This window comes from Dermacentor variabilis, chromosome 7, assembly GCF_050947875.1.
Source record: "Dermacentor variabilis isolate Ectoservices chromosome 7, ASM5094787v1, whole genome shotgun sequence".
Taxonomy (NCBI): Eukaryota; Metazoa; Arthropoda; class Arachnida; order Ixodida; family Ixodidae; genus Dermacentor; species Dermacentor variabilis.
The window spans coordinates 78,248,988-78,267,121 of NC_134574.1; the positions used below are offsets into that span (position 1 = coordinate 78,248,988).

The 18,134-nt window shown below is 47.8% G+C and overlaps 1 protein-coding gene across 8 annotated transcripts in view; it reads left to right on the forward strand.

Moving 5' to 3' along the window:
• Positions 1-1,433: 1,433 nt before the first annotated feature.
• Positions 1,434-18,134, forward strand: part of LOC142587551 (glucoside xylosyltransferase 1-like) — a 106,770-nt gene continuing 90,069 nt past the window's right edge. For 6 of the 8 annotated variants that reach the window (XM_075698650.1, XM_075698642.1, XM_075698648.1 and 3 more), the window contains exon 1: positions 1,434-1,696. Coding sequence is in view for 2 of the 8 variants with exons in the window: in XM_075698644.1 (XP_075554759.1) it covers positions 1,619-1,696 (78 nt within the window). In the remaining 6 variants the exon portion in view is untranslated. Of the gene's footprint in view, positions 1,697-1,820; positions 1,890-5,194; positions 5,291-18,134 lie in introns of those variants that run through there. The other 2 variants (XM_075698649.1, XM_075698646.1) reach the window with 2 other exon arrangements.

The following is an 18,134-nucleotide window of genomic DNA, read 5'->3' on the forward strand; positions in this document are numbered from 1 at the left end:
CCGAACTCTCCGCACTGGAGCTAAACTTCTCAGCAGAAGAGTTTGGTGCCTCAGCACCAAAGGCGTGTTAGCTGCCGGTTCTGCTACGAAGTAGAGTTCACCGAAACGGGAAATAATGTTAGTGCGGGCGCAGGCTTCGTAAATGAAGTGCGCTAAGTTTTCCCCAGAAGACAGAAATTAGCACGAGGTAGGATGATTCTCGCTGTTCAAAAATAGAACAAAGAGTGAAGCTGAAACTGAATAAAAATTACAAAGAAATCTATATCCCAGGCTCTGATAAGTTTTCTTTTTCTTGCAAGGCATCTTTTATTAATATTCAGTAAATGATTTTATATCACCTCCCGCCATCCGCCATGTCCATCCTTCTTATATTTATTGGGGTATCTATATTTCATTACCCTATTTCCTCTCTCTCAACTTTCTTCGACACATTCATCCTTATTGGTTGCTTTTATTTCCCATTTGTTCTTCTTTGTTTTCTTAAACGGGCGACGCCTCTTCATATATTTCAGCTTTTTAACCTTTTCTCTGTCTCCTATTTTTTTCTCTCGTTTATAATAAAAAACTAAAGCGCATCTTTGATTCCTCCCTGTTATGTGGAAAAATGAGTAAATGTCAGGTAGTCTTCCAAGTAACAAAATCTGCAAGGAATGTTCGTCCAGGCTAAATTCTGCTGCAGGCACAGTTCCAACAATTAAGAGAAAGACGAAGATTTAAAATATAATTACACTCGCAAAATGATGCGTGTTTGTGAATATACTGTTTTCGTGTGCCGTCTTCTACACGCAACCAGTTATAATATCTCCACGCGGAAGCAGATGTTGTCAACCCAGTGGAATTAGTTTTTCTTCAAAAACAGTTATTTTTCTATAGCTCGTCTCTTTACTGTTCTTAGTTTTAGTGGTACTTTTGTCATGAATTAACTTGTGCTTGGACAAGAGTATCGCCTCAGCGTAATGAAATAAATAAAGTTACCGAAACCTGGAACACCTTACCAAAAGAAAAAAAGACAGAAAAAAGTAAGGAAAAAGAAAAGACGATGACGCTGCTAAAATTTGTTGCGGAAGAATTCGCTGCGCATAACCACACAATCCTCGTAATCCATGTGAACACTGTTTCCGTGGATTTGAGAACGCGCAGGGAACTGACACGCGAAAATCAGAAAGTCGAAACAACGGAAAAGGAACGAAGAAAAAACGCCTAAACGGTTCTACAAAAATTTCGAACCCGAGCCTGCGAGGTTCGACTCCACGGTTTTTGCCGACAAAAGCTGCGCTTAGTGCTTGCGACATTTCGCGCGTCGCGTCGCAGCCATCTGGATGAGCACAGGTGTGCAGAATCCGATCGCCCAATCAGCAGAAAGACCATAACGCGATATGTTTAATCGCACATGTCTCGCCTCGAATGGAAACAGCGTCAGCTGGCTCAACTGTCTCTGCCGAAATATTTCTCTTTTTTTTGTACAAATAGCTAAACCCTCTTGCAAGTGATTCACATTCTTTAGTATTTCCTAAGTCGCTCTTTGAAAAGAATTTCACTCGGAGCTTCCCTCATGTCGAAACATGCCAGTCCATATCACCCCGTAGGGCTTCGTCTGTAGTATTCCCGTGAGCGCCGAATGCGAGGCGCTCTCCTTTCGTTGCTATCGAGTTCTCAACGTTCGTCTGACTTCAAGAAAGCAGCCGCATTTCTGAATGTAAGTGCTGAAACCCTTACACTTTTCTACGTACCCGGGAGCACCTGATATCTATTGGATGACCATAGTGATATGTTTCATTGCATCCGCCTTTCTCTTCCCCTTTGCTTTTATAGACGTTTTCCTGTGTTTCTATGTATCTATGGCCCTCGTTTATCCATACACCAATGCATTTGTATACTTTTTTCCCGAGGTATGTTATGACCCTGTATTACCCCTTTCTGTTCCCTATTTTCATTGAATACCGAAAGCTTCATTTCTAACGCTAAATTTCAATCCCAAGTTCTCGCCTTCCTGCCCACAGGTATCAGCCAGACGTTGCATATCACTTCGCCTGTTAGCAAGCAACAGAACGTTGTGCACAGAAGACAAACCAGCAAGCTGCTTCTCAATTATCGTTCCCGCCTGTTTGCATCCGACATTAAGCCCGATATTTATTCCTTCTAGCGCCCTTTCCACCCTTAACGTGTACATCGCAACCAATATCGGGGACAAAGGGGACTCTTGTCTTAGTCCTTTGGAGATCTCAACTTTAACGTCATCCTTTCCCATTCAAGGCAAACGGTATTTGCAGGTAAATCTCCCTCAAAAGTCCTATACAGTCATTGCCTCAGCCTTCTCCTTCCGGAATGTTGCGCTTAACCTTGGCACGCTGTCCGAAAATGTCTAAAAAGCCGCATATGATGATCTTATTTGTTGTCTGTTTATTTCTATGCACTCAGTAAGAACAAATAAGTTATGATCCAGACGACCACCGAAGCTCTCCTAGTATGCCATTATGTTCTGCCCGTGCTTGCAGTTTTAATTAAATTGCATACATTATAAACGTGTATATTACCGATCAAATGGTCAACAGTCTATTTATTTATTTATTAAAGTGATTTATTTATTAAAGCGATTACACATTTATTAAAGTGACTCGACAAGCCGGCCCTGCGAAATTGGCTGTCCAGCGAAGCTCTTGCAACACCACCACTACAACTCTTGAGGAGGATATACAATGCTTTATTGATGGCTCGGATGCTTATTTTGAGCTGTTGCTGAGCTTTGAGCTTTGTTGCGAAGTGGCGGTTAGGCCAGGAATCCACCAAGCCCCTCTACGAACACGACCGGTAGCAGGAATGAAGGAAAATGGGTTTATTTTACATTAATTACAATGGCTCCAGAAGTTGAAGCCCATTATACGCAGGAGCATATTAAATGTCTGAATTCTCATCAGCACACGTCAGCAGCACTCTCTCTGCACGGAAGGTCTCCGCTTTTAATGCCATTGTCTTTCCGAGGCGACTCGACTGGTGAATCTGAAGCCTTTATCCCGGCCAATCACAATCGTCGTATAGGTCTCGATATGCCGCCCATGATATCGCATCGTTCCACCGCACTACGCCTCCTATGACGCTAAATAAGCCCCCGCATATTTACCAAGCGCGTAGCATTCTGGGAATCCAAGGTCGGCGCCGTTCTTCGGCAGGCGTCGACTTGGACCACTTTCATTCATTAGTTCGTATTCTCAATTTCAGATAGAAGGGCCTTATGTGCACCTGTCAGCAGTCGGTGTCAACGCTGCGTTGACTTTTGAATAGGCGTGTATGAATGGGTTGCCTCGTAGAAAACGTCTAATTAATGCCCTTGGCCATGTTGCGACGCAACAGACACCCCCGCCGCCAAAAGATTTGACCTAAGGGTGACCAGCTGTCGGTTTTCCCGAAGCATCAGTGTTCGGTCGTGACCTCAGGGATTGTTCTAGAAGTGATGGCTGATGTCACACACTGCAGCTCGAGAGACCAGCCCTCGCTTCGTTGTCAACCTCTCTCTTGGTATACACAGGCCCTCAGACAAACTGGTCCTGGTATACACACGAATTGTTCGGCGTGCTCGAGCGACGCGCCTACCGGACGCTATGGTCCCCACATCGCTTTACAATGCTCTGCCCCTCTCTGTCTCGCTCTTTATTCTGTCATGGCCAGCTGCCGGCAGGACATAAATAGGTTGATAGGTGTCTGAATAACATCGATAGCGATTCGTAGAAAACACGTTCCTAAAATTTACCCTCAGGTCTTTGATTAATATGCCCGCCTCAGGCCATCTCCATTCTTATTCTGGCTCTCTTTCCTGTACTTGACCTCGAAGTTGAATTCCTTCCGAATGAGACCTTCTATGCAGTCTCCAGTTTTTTAAAGAAACGAAGCTTTCTTTGCATTTTCCTTTGACTTTCACACTGCTGCTGCTGTTTGACACACCGCATCGGGGGGTAATTTAGAGCGTGTGTATACATGACAGCAGTGAAGCGGTGAGGAAAGACGTCGCCAGAAACTCCTTTTGACCTTTGCACCACGCCTAATGTGCACAATGCCCTCTGGAGCTCTCGGAGCGTCGCCATCTTAGCCTCTTGACAGCTCTATTTATCCGTGGCTCCCCACAAACGCATTGCAAAATTACAGCGCTTACCTTTCTGCTAGCTTGCAAGCCACGAGAGAAATTAGCTGAAAAGGTAGAGGAAGCAGAGAATGGTTAGCGCAGCCTTGCCAGTTCCGTTAAAAGGGTGGAGAGAGAAGGGCGATCTGGAGAAGGTGACTTGAGAAGGCAGGGAAGCGCTGCGACAGTGGTTGCGGGCAAACGGGATAAATTTAAGTTCAAGGTACGGTAGGTATGTTCCTACTATTTCTCAAACATTAACACCATGCAAATTTGTCAACCGGACAACTTACATAGGGCAAGCCGAAGTGGAGCATTACTAAACCACACCTTAGGATCCAGGCGACACTACGGAAGCTGTCGCACGTCATATCAATGCTTCTGTGCCCGCCACGGTAGTTTTGTGACTATGGCATTGGTCGAGATCGCAGGATCAATCCTAACAGCGGCATTCAAATTTCGACAGGAGCGAAATGCCAAAAACGCTGCTGCACTTAGATTTAGGAGCACGTTAAAGAGCCCCGGGGTGTAAAGATTAATCCGGAGTCCGCGACTATGGCGTGCCTCGTAATCTCATCATGGTTTTAGCACGTACAGCCCCGTAATTCAACTGAAGCTTAAATCTTCTGCTACGATGTGATGTGCAACGTGAGGCAACGATAATGCTCAACCATTTCAGAGATTATGAACAATGGCGTACAATAACGCCTCAAGCGAACAAGTCTCCCTGTGTGTTCTGTGCACGACGCAGACAAACAGCAGGGTGCACGTAAGGCAACGTTTAACATTAGCTCGCCATTACGATGAAAAATCAAACATTCGCCGTCAACGTCCCCGCTAATTATGGTCCATCAAAGGAAACAGAAGTGAAAGATTCGCTTACATCGTTTCCCACAGAGCGTGAGATCCTAATTTTTCCCCCGGTATTTGTTTTAGCCATGCAAGAGGGCAATTGGAGTTCTCAACTTTGAAATTCCTGCTTCGAACATAGCATATTATGTTTTGAAGAGCCCATACTATGCACAAGCACCCTTTCTCTGAGGTGCTAGACGCCTCTCATAGCGGTGTCAGTTTTCAACGGAGGTACAGCAAGGAATGCTCTTCACCGCGTTTCTTAAGCTGGGCAAGGACGACACCTAGACTACGGTCGCTGGCGCCACACTAGAGAATGATTACTCCGTAAGTCTGGCGAGACAAGCACGGGTCGCGTAGACAAAGCTTCCCTTTCAAAACAATCCAGATATTTCGAATAAGGCTCTGCGAATTCTTGACTGTCGTGCGACTCACCGACTAACATTTTCTTTCTCTCGTCCACAAAGAACCCGCACTTAAGAAAGAATTTTTAAAGGTTGCGTAAAATACGCGCTGGAAGCTACCCGAAGATTCTACCTCATTTGTAAACATTACCGCCCACACTCTAAGCGATAATCAAAACGCTGTCAGCCTATGACTAAACGTGCGAAACGCGCACTAACTCCTTGCTTTCTTTCCGTGCTTGACACGCCTTAAATTAAATATACAGACACTTTCTAACATGTGCGGTTCACCCATCAGCATCCAGCGTACTTTTACAAGGACAGTACCATATTTCTTTGTGAATAATGTAAGACAAAACACGCAGCGTTCCTTGGTAGGCCATTTTGCTAAGAAGGCTCCCGCGAGGACGACCGCATTGTAGCTTTTTTTGTCAGCTGCAAGATGTGTACTATGTATTCATCGCCAAACTTGAAAAGTGCTGAACAAATCAAGTTCTGCTCTACTTGCAGATTCTTTATTTTTTGTCAAGCATAGCATGCGCTTCTCGAAGCCGAAGTTATTAATTGCGTAAGCTTTAGAAAAGAAGGGTGTAAACGTTGAACGCATGACATTCCATATACAATCCATATTTATACCGTCGCAAGAACATGGCTGCAGGTTTTCTTTGTAAAGCACGTAGGCCTATATGTGTATGCTAGAGGGTTGTACTTGATCTCGAAGCACACAGGATGGTTTTTTTTTACCTTTATTATGTCAAAATATATTTAGTTGGCTACAACAACTTCACACACTGTTGCAGGAAAGAAATGTATATAGAATTACATCAACACTGCTATTATTCTTCCTGGTTCGTTTCTTGTTGCCGACAAAAGTGACGATGCTCTTGTCATCTGAGTGAATATAATGGCGAGAAGTGTTAGAGTAAATTTATGTGAATTGAAACCGTTTAGACATCATATGAAGAATATTTAAAAAGATAACTCAGATAACTAACCCAGGGCAACAAAGATTGGTGAACCAGATAAAGACCCCGCCTCTTCAAATCACACGAATTTTTAGCGAAAATGGCACCTATAAATCATACATCAGGATTATAATGCAAAAACCGACTGTCGTTGGAGGAGGTGCCAGAAGTTTTTTTAATGTATCAATTACCACTGAACCCAATGCTGAATGCTTAATCTTTGAATGATTGCGTTCATCGCCATCGCGTCTAGGCCTGCGTCAATAACATACTTTCGTTGCACGCCCCTATGAAAGCAACAGCAAATCCCTTCCTTGTTACTTGATGAAGTCATTTAACTTACTTTTACTTATCACTTGATAAGTATAAACACCTCCATTACAAAGAATATTTCCTAATAAAATGCTAATTGTGCTTCCTGAAGGTTATGCGGGCATGCTCAATATGTTGTTGCACTCTTCGCTGCAAGCCTTTTTGGTTTAGAAGCTCCACGATGTAGGATATAAAAAAACATAGCATGTACATTTCGTAACCTATAGTAGCTTACGCTTCCATAAAGAGCCAGCGTGCTTTATAATGTACACTGTCGTAACGTTGGAAGAATAAAGCGCCCGTCACAAACCTTTCCCAATGTATATACAATGTGAAAAGATCGTCTGACACGGAAAATCAACAAAATGTAAATGGTGGACTTTCCTTAGGCCTTAATAGGTTAAACAATCGCTCCTCTAAATAACGTGTTCTGCATCAAGGGAAAGTCTCACGAGCCTTTCAAAAAGTGAACTGACACTCAAGCGCGACACTACACTCTTGCAGCAAATAACCTACACTTCGCGTTGTCGGCATTGTCAGCGTATCTTACAAAAGAATTGAAGCCTATCTGCTTAAACAGAAAGAAATACCTATTGAGAAAACAAAGTTTCGAAGATCTATGCACGCGCGAGCCATTCCTTTCAGAATATCAGTGAGCTTCTAAAACAAACAATCTAAACAAACTTGGAAACTTGTAAACTCTCGGAGGTCTCTCAACGTTTAACCTAACTCTAAAATTAAAGAAACAAACTGTTGCTTCTGGAAAGCTTGATCGTCGTTATTCATTCCGAATAAGCGACAATTGCGTCATCTCTTTAAGCCGTACGCAAAGGGGGCGCGGTCTGAAACCTCTTGTCAACCATGTTAACCAGGGAATAGAAAGGGAACGTAGGCCATTCCCCTCGTTACGGACTCCTGACACGCCTTCTAGGCATTTCTTCCTTTTTCCTTGCACTGCGTTTAGCGTCGTAACACAGCGCCTGACCTTCCTGCACAATTTGTTTCGCGGAAATAGGAACGATTTCCTCCTCCGGCTGAACTACTTCATTTGAGCTAGCTCTTTTTTCGTCTTTTTATGCGGTTTGCTGCCTCCCAGGGCAAGATTGGGGCCGTGGGGAAGGCTTTGGATCGTATTGTGCGCTACTGCGCTGTGGCCTAAAGCCACGACTTGCCACATACTCATCGGCCAGCTGTGCTGCACTCCTTAGAGACAGACCATCCTGCCTGTCCTTGACCGAAAGGCACACGTTATTCGTCAGAGTCTCGTCGCATCCCTCTAAGCGGATTAAATCTCCCGGTTGACTTACGTTATCCGCCCCTGTTGTATTCACCCAATCTGCAAAATTATCCTTCAGCTGACACGCAAACTCAGCAAATCTTTCATTAGGCTGCTTTCTTTGCTCCCGAAATCTCCTCCGAACTTCCTCTGCTGAGAGCGTGTATTTTGCGAGCAAGCTTGACTTCTCTGAAATGTAAACCCCTACCTCGGCTGCGCTCAATCATGCGACGACTTGCCAGGCTTCGCCCCGCAGCAGCTCAAGCAACCGCTCCGGCCATGTGTCCTGATGAAATGATCGCTTCTCGCAAGGTCGTTCAAAATTAATGAGGTAGAGGCCAATGTCATGGCCGGTTTCGTACGGCTGAAGGAAACTCCTCATTTCCACGCTTGCCGTTTGTGGCGGCGCCGGATCCACCCGGCGCGCTAATTAAGCTTGGTCCAGTCTTACTTTCGCAAGCTCAAATTCATCGCGCCTCCTTTTTTCTTCCTGTCTTTTTTCATTCTCGCGACATACATTTTCCCAGGCATCCGTGAGCTCATCTATCCTCATCAAAACCTACTTCCTCAATCGCCGCATGGGTTCCGGGCTTCCTCTACTGATGATTAATTTACATAACGAGATCTGCTGCCTAAAGCAGCATCACCTCTTTGCTTAACACTGTGATATCCATGCTGTTCCGAGAACTGGCTACAACTTCACCTGTATTGACCTCGCACCCGGTGGCGATCAATCAACGGTAATTGCCCGATATAACCCCGTCCTTTTTGTCCGGCATAAAGTAGTCGCTCTAACATTCACCCTACCTCGAGCTTGCGAAGGTCGTGTCTACCGGAGCTACGTTCTCAGGTCCGCCGATCCCATACCATGGTACTGCCTTCTGCTGCTCATCCTTCAATTTCCCACGAGCCATCCAAGACTTCACGCCATTACTGCGACGGTTGTGTCTCCATGAGCCACGAAGAGAAGCTCTGCTGATACCGGATTCACAGAACTCGCTCTTCCGTCTGCAATTCACTTCGATCTTGAGAAGGTCGTGCTTCCCGGAGCCGCGTTCACAGGTGAGCTTAACCCATACATTGAGGATGGCCTTCTTACTCGCACCGCTACTAATCAGTTTGTTGCTGATCGAGGTGGCGTTAGGGCCAGGAATCCACCAAGGCCCTGCATGAATACGTTGAGTAGTTTGACTGAAGAAAAAAAGCGTGTGGAACCACCAGCCACAGTTAATTAAGAGCAGTGGGATTCATCTTCAAGAAGACGAAATGTTCTTCTGGTAGAACGCTTCTGTGTTCTCTGGTTTCCGGCGAAATCTTCGGAATTTCCTGGTGCCTCGGCTCACAGTCTTGTGGCCATGGACGCGCAGCCTTCCAGAGGCCCTCGTGGCCAGAGGTCATGAAGGCCGTCCTTCACGAGGAAGAGAAGATGCGCGCTCAGTGACAACGAGGACACTGAGCTGTACTCCGTGTCAGATGAAGACTCATCTGATGATAGCTTCATCATTGTCCGCAGAAAGAGGGCCAGAACGAGGACTGTCAACGCGAACGCATCAACGCAAGCGAGCACGGCAACTCTGAAGTCAAGCCCTGAACGCTGGCCTCACGCCATCGTGTTCGTACGCGAGGAACACTCAAGCAACCTCCGATTGCTGAACAGGCAAGAGCTCTGTTTTCTTGGAAGGGGCCGTACCGAATGAAATTAAGAGCATTCGGATAAATACACGCAAAAATGTCCTTGTAATCGATGTTTCCAACGGGAGTGCGCTCGACAAACTAAGCAAATCTCGGAGCTAGGGCGCATCAAAGTGCGTTCCTTTATCTCGATGAATAATGCATCCACAGCAGATGTAATTTATGACATTGTTGTCGCCCTTCCCAATGCGTACTTGCCTATCCTCGTCAAACTAGCAAGTGAGGGTGATTTCATCACGCGTGTGAGCCGCCTTGGAACTTCGTGCTGCGTCAAATTGATTTTCAAAAGAGATTGCCTACCACCTCACGTCGAAGTCGGTCGCTTTCGACACCCTGTTCGGCCCTTCGCACAAAAGCCACTTCAATGCCGTCAGTGCCTTTAGGCTTGGGTATGTCAAGGGTGCCTGTCCAAACTCGTTACTGGGTCCCCGGTGTGCTGAACCTCACGTGGAGGACGCGTACCGGGCTACTGTCCTCAAGTGCGGCAACTGTAATGGCTGCCTTGCTGCCTCGCCTAGGGACTCCCCTCGCATCAAGAAAGAGGTCGCTGTTCTCATGCAAATGGTTCGGGACAATTCGAAAGACAGGGAGGCTGCTGAAACGATCCAGCGTCGGCGTGGGCGTCACCGAACCTCCTCAAAAAAGGCAGAGACGCGAAAGGAGAGGGGCCCTTCCATTGTAGCACCCACATTCTCGAATCAGACCAAAAAGGGGCTGAACAGCACAAGAAAATCAGCTGAAAGGAATTTTTCTCAGGAAGAATGGCCTGCGCTTCCGAGCCAGCAACTTTCCACAGAACAACAGATTGTCAAGCCTGCTCGGGAGCCTACTCCTGCCCCTGATGACACGCCCAAAGCAGATCGTCAAGTCATTTCAATGCTACGTCCCTTCATAGATTCCATTCGAGTGATTCCTTCGACCTTAGAACTACGTCTGCTCGAAGTGCACAGAAAGTACTGGACGCGTTAAGCCCAGTGCTTGAGTCTCTCGAATAGAGACATGTCCAACTATCGCCCATCCTTTTAGAAGAAATCAAGGCAGCGTCAGTCATCCAGTGGAACGCAGGAGGTTCAGAATCACGCATTTCAGACTTTCAACAGCTTATATATACTAATTTATTCCAATCATAGTCATATATTAGCCTAACGTGTCAAAACTAATTAGGTTATCGCTATACGAAGTTGTTATATCCGCAACAACTGATGCATGCAGCAAAGTCACCATTCTTATTCGTCGAGAACTGACCCATGTTCGCCAGCCGATTCCGGTTCATGATAGCAATCAATGTTTGCCCAACAGTTAAAAATGGCAAATTCATGTTTACACTTGTAGGCGTTTATATATCGCCTTCAAATATTTTTGATCCCAAAAGATAACGAACATCTTGTCGATGTGCCCTGCTCCTTGTGTCATCATCGGAGATTTTAATGCGCACCATATGGCATGTAGAAGCACGAGGACAAAGGCAAGAGTGCAAAGACTTCCAAACTTCGCCTGCAACCACGGCCTTTCCCCCTGAATGATGGCAGCCCAACGTTTATACGAGGCGTGAATTATGGCAGCTGTCTTGACCTAGCTTTCGTCTCCAGGTCCTTCAGAAGATAGATTAAATGGTTTTCGGATATCGAGACACACGGGAGTGATCGCATTCCCACGTAGCTTTTCATCAAAGCGATGTCGACGTACTTCCCACTGAACACCATTCGATTAATTGACTGGACTAATTTTACTTCCAACATGGAAAATGCTTGTTGAGAGGGCTTGTCCTCTGGATTAGAAGAAACAATCAAGTGTGCAATGCGAGACGCCACGCGCACGGTCACGGTTTCGTCGAAGCACACGGAATTGGATATAGAGTTGGAGCGACTACGTGCACTCCGTCTACGTGCGGAGCAGCGTTATCAGCGTACACGATCCATCGAAGACCTTAGGACAGTCAGACGATTACAAAAAAAAACATTCAACGTCGTATGGATAGATTGGCAACTCGACGTTGGATAACGTTTTGCCAGTCACTAGACCCCCGAGAGCCACTTCCCACATCTGGAGCCACATCTCGTAGACCACAACGTAGACCACGTCCCATACGTGGTCTACGTTGCCTCCCTGAACAACGCTTCCCATTCAAAGCGCTGGCGCTCTTCCGGAGGCGACTGGATGCTGATGCTGCAGAACACCTTTGTACAAGCATCGCTGGCCAAGCAACCGGTCGAGCCTTTCGACCCCCAGTCACATCCCTGTTTCACGGGGCTGCAGCATGGATCTTCCCTTCATAATGGAGGAACTAGAAGCGGCTCTTGCTCTATGCAGGCGTTCTTCATCCGAGAGGCCACATGGAATATCCTACCGCGCCTTGAACAACATGAGCGATGGCGCACAAAGAGAACTGTTACGTCTATACAACGTATCTTGGCAAGATGGCATGGTTCCCGAAGAATGGAAGACAAGCCGCTTGGTCCCTCTCCTGAAGCAAGGCAAGTCTCCACTTGAACTAGACCTTATACCGCCCAATAGAGCCGGCCAGCTGTGTGGGAAAGATAATGGAAAAGATGATCCTTGCCCGCTTGGAGTTTTACCTGGAACACTAGGACATGTTACCTAATTGCATCGCCGCTTTTCGTCAAGATTGCTCATCAGTAGACAGTGCTGTTGATCTTGCAGCTTAGATTATCTGCAGCTTTGTTCTTGGATGTCAAGGAGGTATGCGATAACGTATCTCATGAGGCTATCCTCCATGCTCTTGAGATGGTTGGCCTAGGTGGTCGAGTTTTCCCATTCGATTTCTCATTACCTTTTTATGGGACCGTTCTTTGCGTGTACCGGCGATGGTAAAACCGCACGGCACTACACCTACCAAGATGTTCCTCAAGGCGGTGTACTAAGCCCTAGCCTATTCAACCTCACTCATCGGTCTCGTTGATCATCTTCCAGCAGCGATCAAGATATCAATGCATGGAGACGACTTCTGTATACGGAGCTCAGGTGTGACACGTCCTCAGACACGTGCAAGACTTCAACAAGCTGGTACTCTAACAGCTCTATACCTCCACAACCAAGGTCTTGAAATCTCGTCCGACAAATGTGCACTGACGGCATTCGCTCGTAAGCCTATGACACCCTACGCCATCTCAATAAATGACCAGATAATTTCTTATGAGAAGAGTCACAAATTTCTCGACATAATCATTGAGAGAGGTCTCTCGTGGAACCCGCACGTGACCTACTTGAAACATCGTCTGACGCTAATCTCCCAGCTTTCCAAGTTTCTGGGCGGAAAGACTTGGGGAATGTTAGTGCATGCAATGTTGGAATTGTACAGGGCTCTTTTTTGGGCTTTTGAGTTTGCCCGTAATGACCAAAACTTGCCATACAAATCTTCCTGCTCTGCAGGCTCATCAAGCTCAGGCTCTCAGAGTTTGTATTGGTTTGCCAAAATGCACATCGACAGTAGCGACTATTGAGATCGCCCGGAACCAACCATACAAACACACATTGCGGTGGAAGTGTTGAGAGTGCACATTAGGCACGTTGCCCGTGCCCGTTCCCACCGTCTGGGGGAACGCCGCCGTAGGCGTCTCGCATCGGCCGCGCGATGCATCGGCTCCGTCAACTTTTGACAGGATCCGTGGAGCTTCGGATGTGACCCTCGTGAATTTGATACTACTGGATCCCCAGCATCAGTAGGAACTTTTCGACAACGGTCTCGTACAGGTGGGCCATAATTTGGACATTCTACGACTTCTACGACAAATTTGGACATTCTGCGAAGGTAACAAATTCACAGAATTTGTTATCTTCGCCACCCCGCGGATAGCTACCCCTCAAGAGGGTTAGCTTTGACTCCGTCGGCGCCGGAGTTTCCCTGGGACTTACCGGCCGATGGCGACCACAAAGACGGCTGGATACGACCCTACCACCATGGCCTCGGCAGAAATCAAGACTCATGGGCAAGACGAGGACCTGCCTCCCTCAGAAGATGAGCGTCTTTCTATGATGGTGAATCTCCGCCGGAGACGCCAGAAGAACAAGACGGTACAAAGGGCGACGCCGCAGCTGCGTCGCCCATGTCAAACACGGCAGCTAGGGATCCCAGCCACCCCGGCAAGCCCGGCAATGCTGGCGTTGTGCTGCCGCTGAACAAGAAAACGGCAACCACCTGGCGCCCGAAGCAGACGCCAAAAATGAATTCAGAGGATCTCATCGTGGTATTGAAGCCGCGTGTGACTTTGGACCTCAAGACGGCCTTTCGACATGGAGAAGTGGGAGCGGCAGTGGCGCATCATGTGGGTGGGGTGGGAGGAGCTGCTCTCAACGTCTGGCCGGTCTGCGACCAAAATCTCATCGTCTGTGGAACACAAATGGTGCAAGCAGCGGACAAGCTTGCCAAGGAATTTGACTTGAAAGCGGGGGAACGCTCCTTCCCCTTTCGGGGCCATGTGAAACTAAATGGTGAAGTGTGCCGAGGTGTGTGTGTGGCCAGTGTACGGGCTGACGAAACCTCCGCATCCCTAAAGGCTAAGCTTGAAATGCGAGAGGGCGATATTGCCTTCATACGGAAACTTGGTGCATCCAATGTGGTGGTGGTGACCTTCGTGGGCCGGTGGTTACCGTGTTACATACACTACGACTGCGAGTGTACCCCGGTCAGGGATTACAAAAAGACGATCCCCGCCTGCTACGTATGTGGCACGATGGGGCACCGCGTGGACAATTGCCCCCACCCAGTCGTAGGACGGTGTGGCTACTGCGGCCAACACGTTGGAACTTTGGACCAAGGCCTTGCAGAACAAGAGTGCACCTTGACATTCATGATCTGGGAAGGGGCTACCTCACTGGCTCCACAGATTGTGTAAGCAAGTTTCGGAAGCTACAGCGACCGGGACAACCTACCCTGCAACAACGGGGTCAACCACTAAAGACGGGCAAGAAGGGACACGTCACCCAGCAGGACCACGTAGCCCCGACCAACAAGAAGACGGGCAAGTCCGGGCAAGCCAACCGAAAGCAACTTTGTCAGAACCAACATGTGAAGTCCGGGACCAGTGCCAAGCCGCCAGCCTTCAAGGCAGAGGATTTTCGATCGCTTGGCAACAACCCTACTGCAATCCAGGTGAGCAACTGGGCGGGGTTTGTCTCTACTTCCTCTCAACCCTCCCCCATCCTCATGGTACTGGAAATGAGAAAAGAATTAGAAATTCTCAGAAGTCAGAACGCGCAGCTGGCAACTAAACTCAATGCACTGGAAAAGGCTAGGGAAGAACCGCTTGTTCCAGGAACAATGGATGAGGGGGACGACCCGGCGTCTGTGGGCTCGAGCTTTGCTCCGATGTCACGCTCCCCTGTAATCGCTACCTTGGAAAGCCGCATAACGGCGCTTGAGCAAACCATGGCCGAAGAAATGGCCCAGCTTCCCGGTCTGATTAAGGAGACCATTCAAGCTCGGTTGTAACAAATTGCAGCCACTATAACTCAACAGGTGACGGAATAAGTAACTCAAAACATCAATGGCAGGATCCAGGCCAGTCCAAAATTGTTTAGGCGCGCAGAACCTGTCAACGAGGTGAGCCGCCCATCAAAAATGTTTCGTTCTGTTGAGGACGATGAAAATGATGATTCCCCCCTAGCAGCTTTGCAAAGGGCCGGAGCAGTTGCGGCAGTGGGCCGGTTAGACCAACCAGCCTCGAGTCAGGAACATGGCTCACGGAATTAGTCGGTCACCTCGCAAACCAAAACGGGAACCTTTGTCATTAATACAGTGTAATTGTAGAGGATTCCGTCATCGGCATAAAAGAGCACACTTCGGCCTCTACCTCGAAACTCTTGAATTCTTAGCAGCCATTGTATCTCAGCAAGAACCTGGTGCATCTGCCAAAATGTCGGGCTACAACACACTCCAGAAAGACCCATTCACCTGTATTCTTGTACACAAATCGTACACGGCACAGGAAGTGGATCTAGACATTAATCTGGCCTATTCTTACACTATGGTCACTGTGCTTCCCCTGCGGTGCTCTGACTCATCAGTGCATATGCTTAATATCTATTGTCCGCCCAAACTCAAACACGTCAATTTCTCTGACATCTTTATTCGGGCGCTGAAGACAGCGGGTCGAGACCCATTGTTGATTGTGGGCGATTTCAATGCCCCCAGTCAACTATGGGGTTACAGAAAGGAGGAAGCACGTGAGCGTAAGCTAGCGGAGCTTATCTCAACGCTAGGCATCACTCTACAAACCGGCCCACACACCCTACGCGTATAGGGAATTCCGCACCTGGGACACGTGCACTGACCTGACGCTTTCCAGACACATACAAAACATCGAATGGAACAACATGGAGGACACTCTCGGAAGGGACCATTGTGTTATTAATACATTAATAGCTCTAAAACATTAATACCTCTAAAACGGCCACTTACTCACGCCCGAATCCCAAACTGGCAGGCATTCCGTAAGTCCTTACCAGCCAGCGATGTCTTTGAACATGGATATGAAGCATGGGCACGAACACTCAGCTCAACCCTCAAACAACACGAGAAGCACATCTAGACAACGGAGGACTACCCAGTTGTGGATAACCATCTACTCCACCTCTGGGAAGTCCGCCGCAGTCTTACCAAACGCTCGCATAGACAGAAACACAACCGTCCCCTCAAAAGACGAATTGTAAAGCTCACCCAAAAGGCCGCGGAATATGCCTCTCACCTGGCTGACACTAACTGGGTGGATCGGTGCAACACAGCAGCTACACAAATGTCTGGTAAGAACACATGGAGATATTTCCGCCATCTAATTGACCCCTCACAATCAAGAGGAGAAACAAAGACATTTACAACGTGCGTTCCACAACTTTAAAGGCACCACAACACACCTGGCCGAGACATTACGGGACAAGTGCTTGTGCCAGAAACAGGACCCCAAAGGCATAGAATATCTTTATGCAGGCAAAGATAGTCCGAGTTGGACCAACCGTTCCAACTCTACGACCTCACGGCGGCTCTGGCCAAGATGCGCAGGGGCACAGCGCCAGGTAGGGACAAGGTCACAGTCACACTACTGGCCAACCTCCCTGACCAGGCATATGAAGCCCTGCTCGAATACATTCACGCAATTTGGAAAGGGGAAGAACCGGTTCCCTGAGATTGGAAGACAGCGTTGGTTACATTCATTCCTAAATCAGGCAAGGCAATCAATACAGACAACTTAAGACCTATCTCGCTCACATCGTGTGTGGGCAAACTGATGGAAACGATGGTGCGCGATAGACTCTCAGATTATTTGGAACGCCGTAACACTTTCTCAGACACGATGTTCGGCTTTCGCCCCCACAAGTTAGCGCAGGACATCCTGCTCCAACTTAGCAGAGATGCAATACAGCCTATCAAGCACCCTCATAATGACAAGGCTATCTTAGCCTTCGACTTGAAGGGTGCTTTCGTTAACGTTAAACACAGCGTCATACTGAGTCACCTCAGTGAGACACACTGCGGCCGCAACACTTTCAATTACATTAAAGGTTTCTTGACCGATCGGGCTGCACTGATCCGTATTCAAGACACTGAACATGGACCCTATCAAATGGGCACGCGGGGTACACCGCAAGGCGCGGTGTTCTCCCCACTGCCCTTCAATTTAGCTATGCTACACCTTCCGGCAGAGTTGAATGATATTGAAGGCATACGGCATGCGCTGTATGCTGATGATATCACGATCTGGGCCACCGAAGGCAACTCAGGGCACATGGAGGGGAGCCTGCAGGCAGCAGCACGGGTAGTAGATCGCTACGCGGAGCACTGCGGGCGGCCTCCAATGTGCACCAGCAAAGTCAGGATTTTTCACTTTAGGGCTTCCCGTAAGGGTAATACAAACATCCACTTATCCCTCGGCAGTGGCCCCATCCACGAGTCTAAGGAGATTAGAATTCTGGGACTCTTCGTACACCATCAACGAAAGGTCGACACAACATTGAAAAGCTCCGGAAGATTGGAGACCAGGTGGGTCGAATGGTCCGCCGGGACTACAATAAAAGATGAGAGTTACGAAGCAAGGACGTGGTGCGGCTCGCTCACGCTTTCTTAACTAGCCGCATCCTGTATTCAGTACGCTACACCCCCCCCTTTCGGAAGCACGATGAAGACAGGGTAGAGGTTATCATCCGCAAACTGATGAAAAGGGCTCTTGATCTCACGGTATCCACTTCCAACGGACGACTTCTCGATCTTGGAATGGTCAACACTTTCCAGGAGCTCAAAGAAACTCACCTAACAAATCAATACACAAGGTTAGCCCAAACACGATCGGGCGAACTACTGCTGGCTCGACTACACATCCAACACGATTTTCACATACAAGAAAGAGTCAGAGTGCCAAAACTCCGGAGACGCGCCATTCGAATTGGATCTCTTCCAACCAAGATGGATAGAGAAGACCATATTGGACGCCGCCAAGCTAGGGTAGAAGCTTTGGAGCGTCACTATGGCAACAAACATGGAGTTTACTATGTAGATGCCGCTGGGCCAAGCC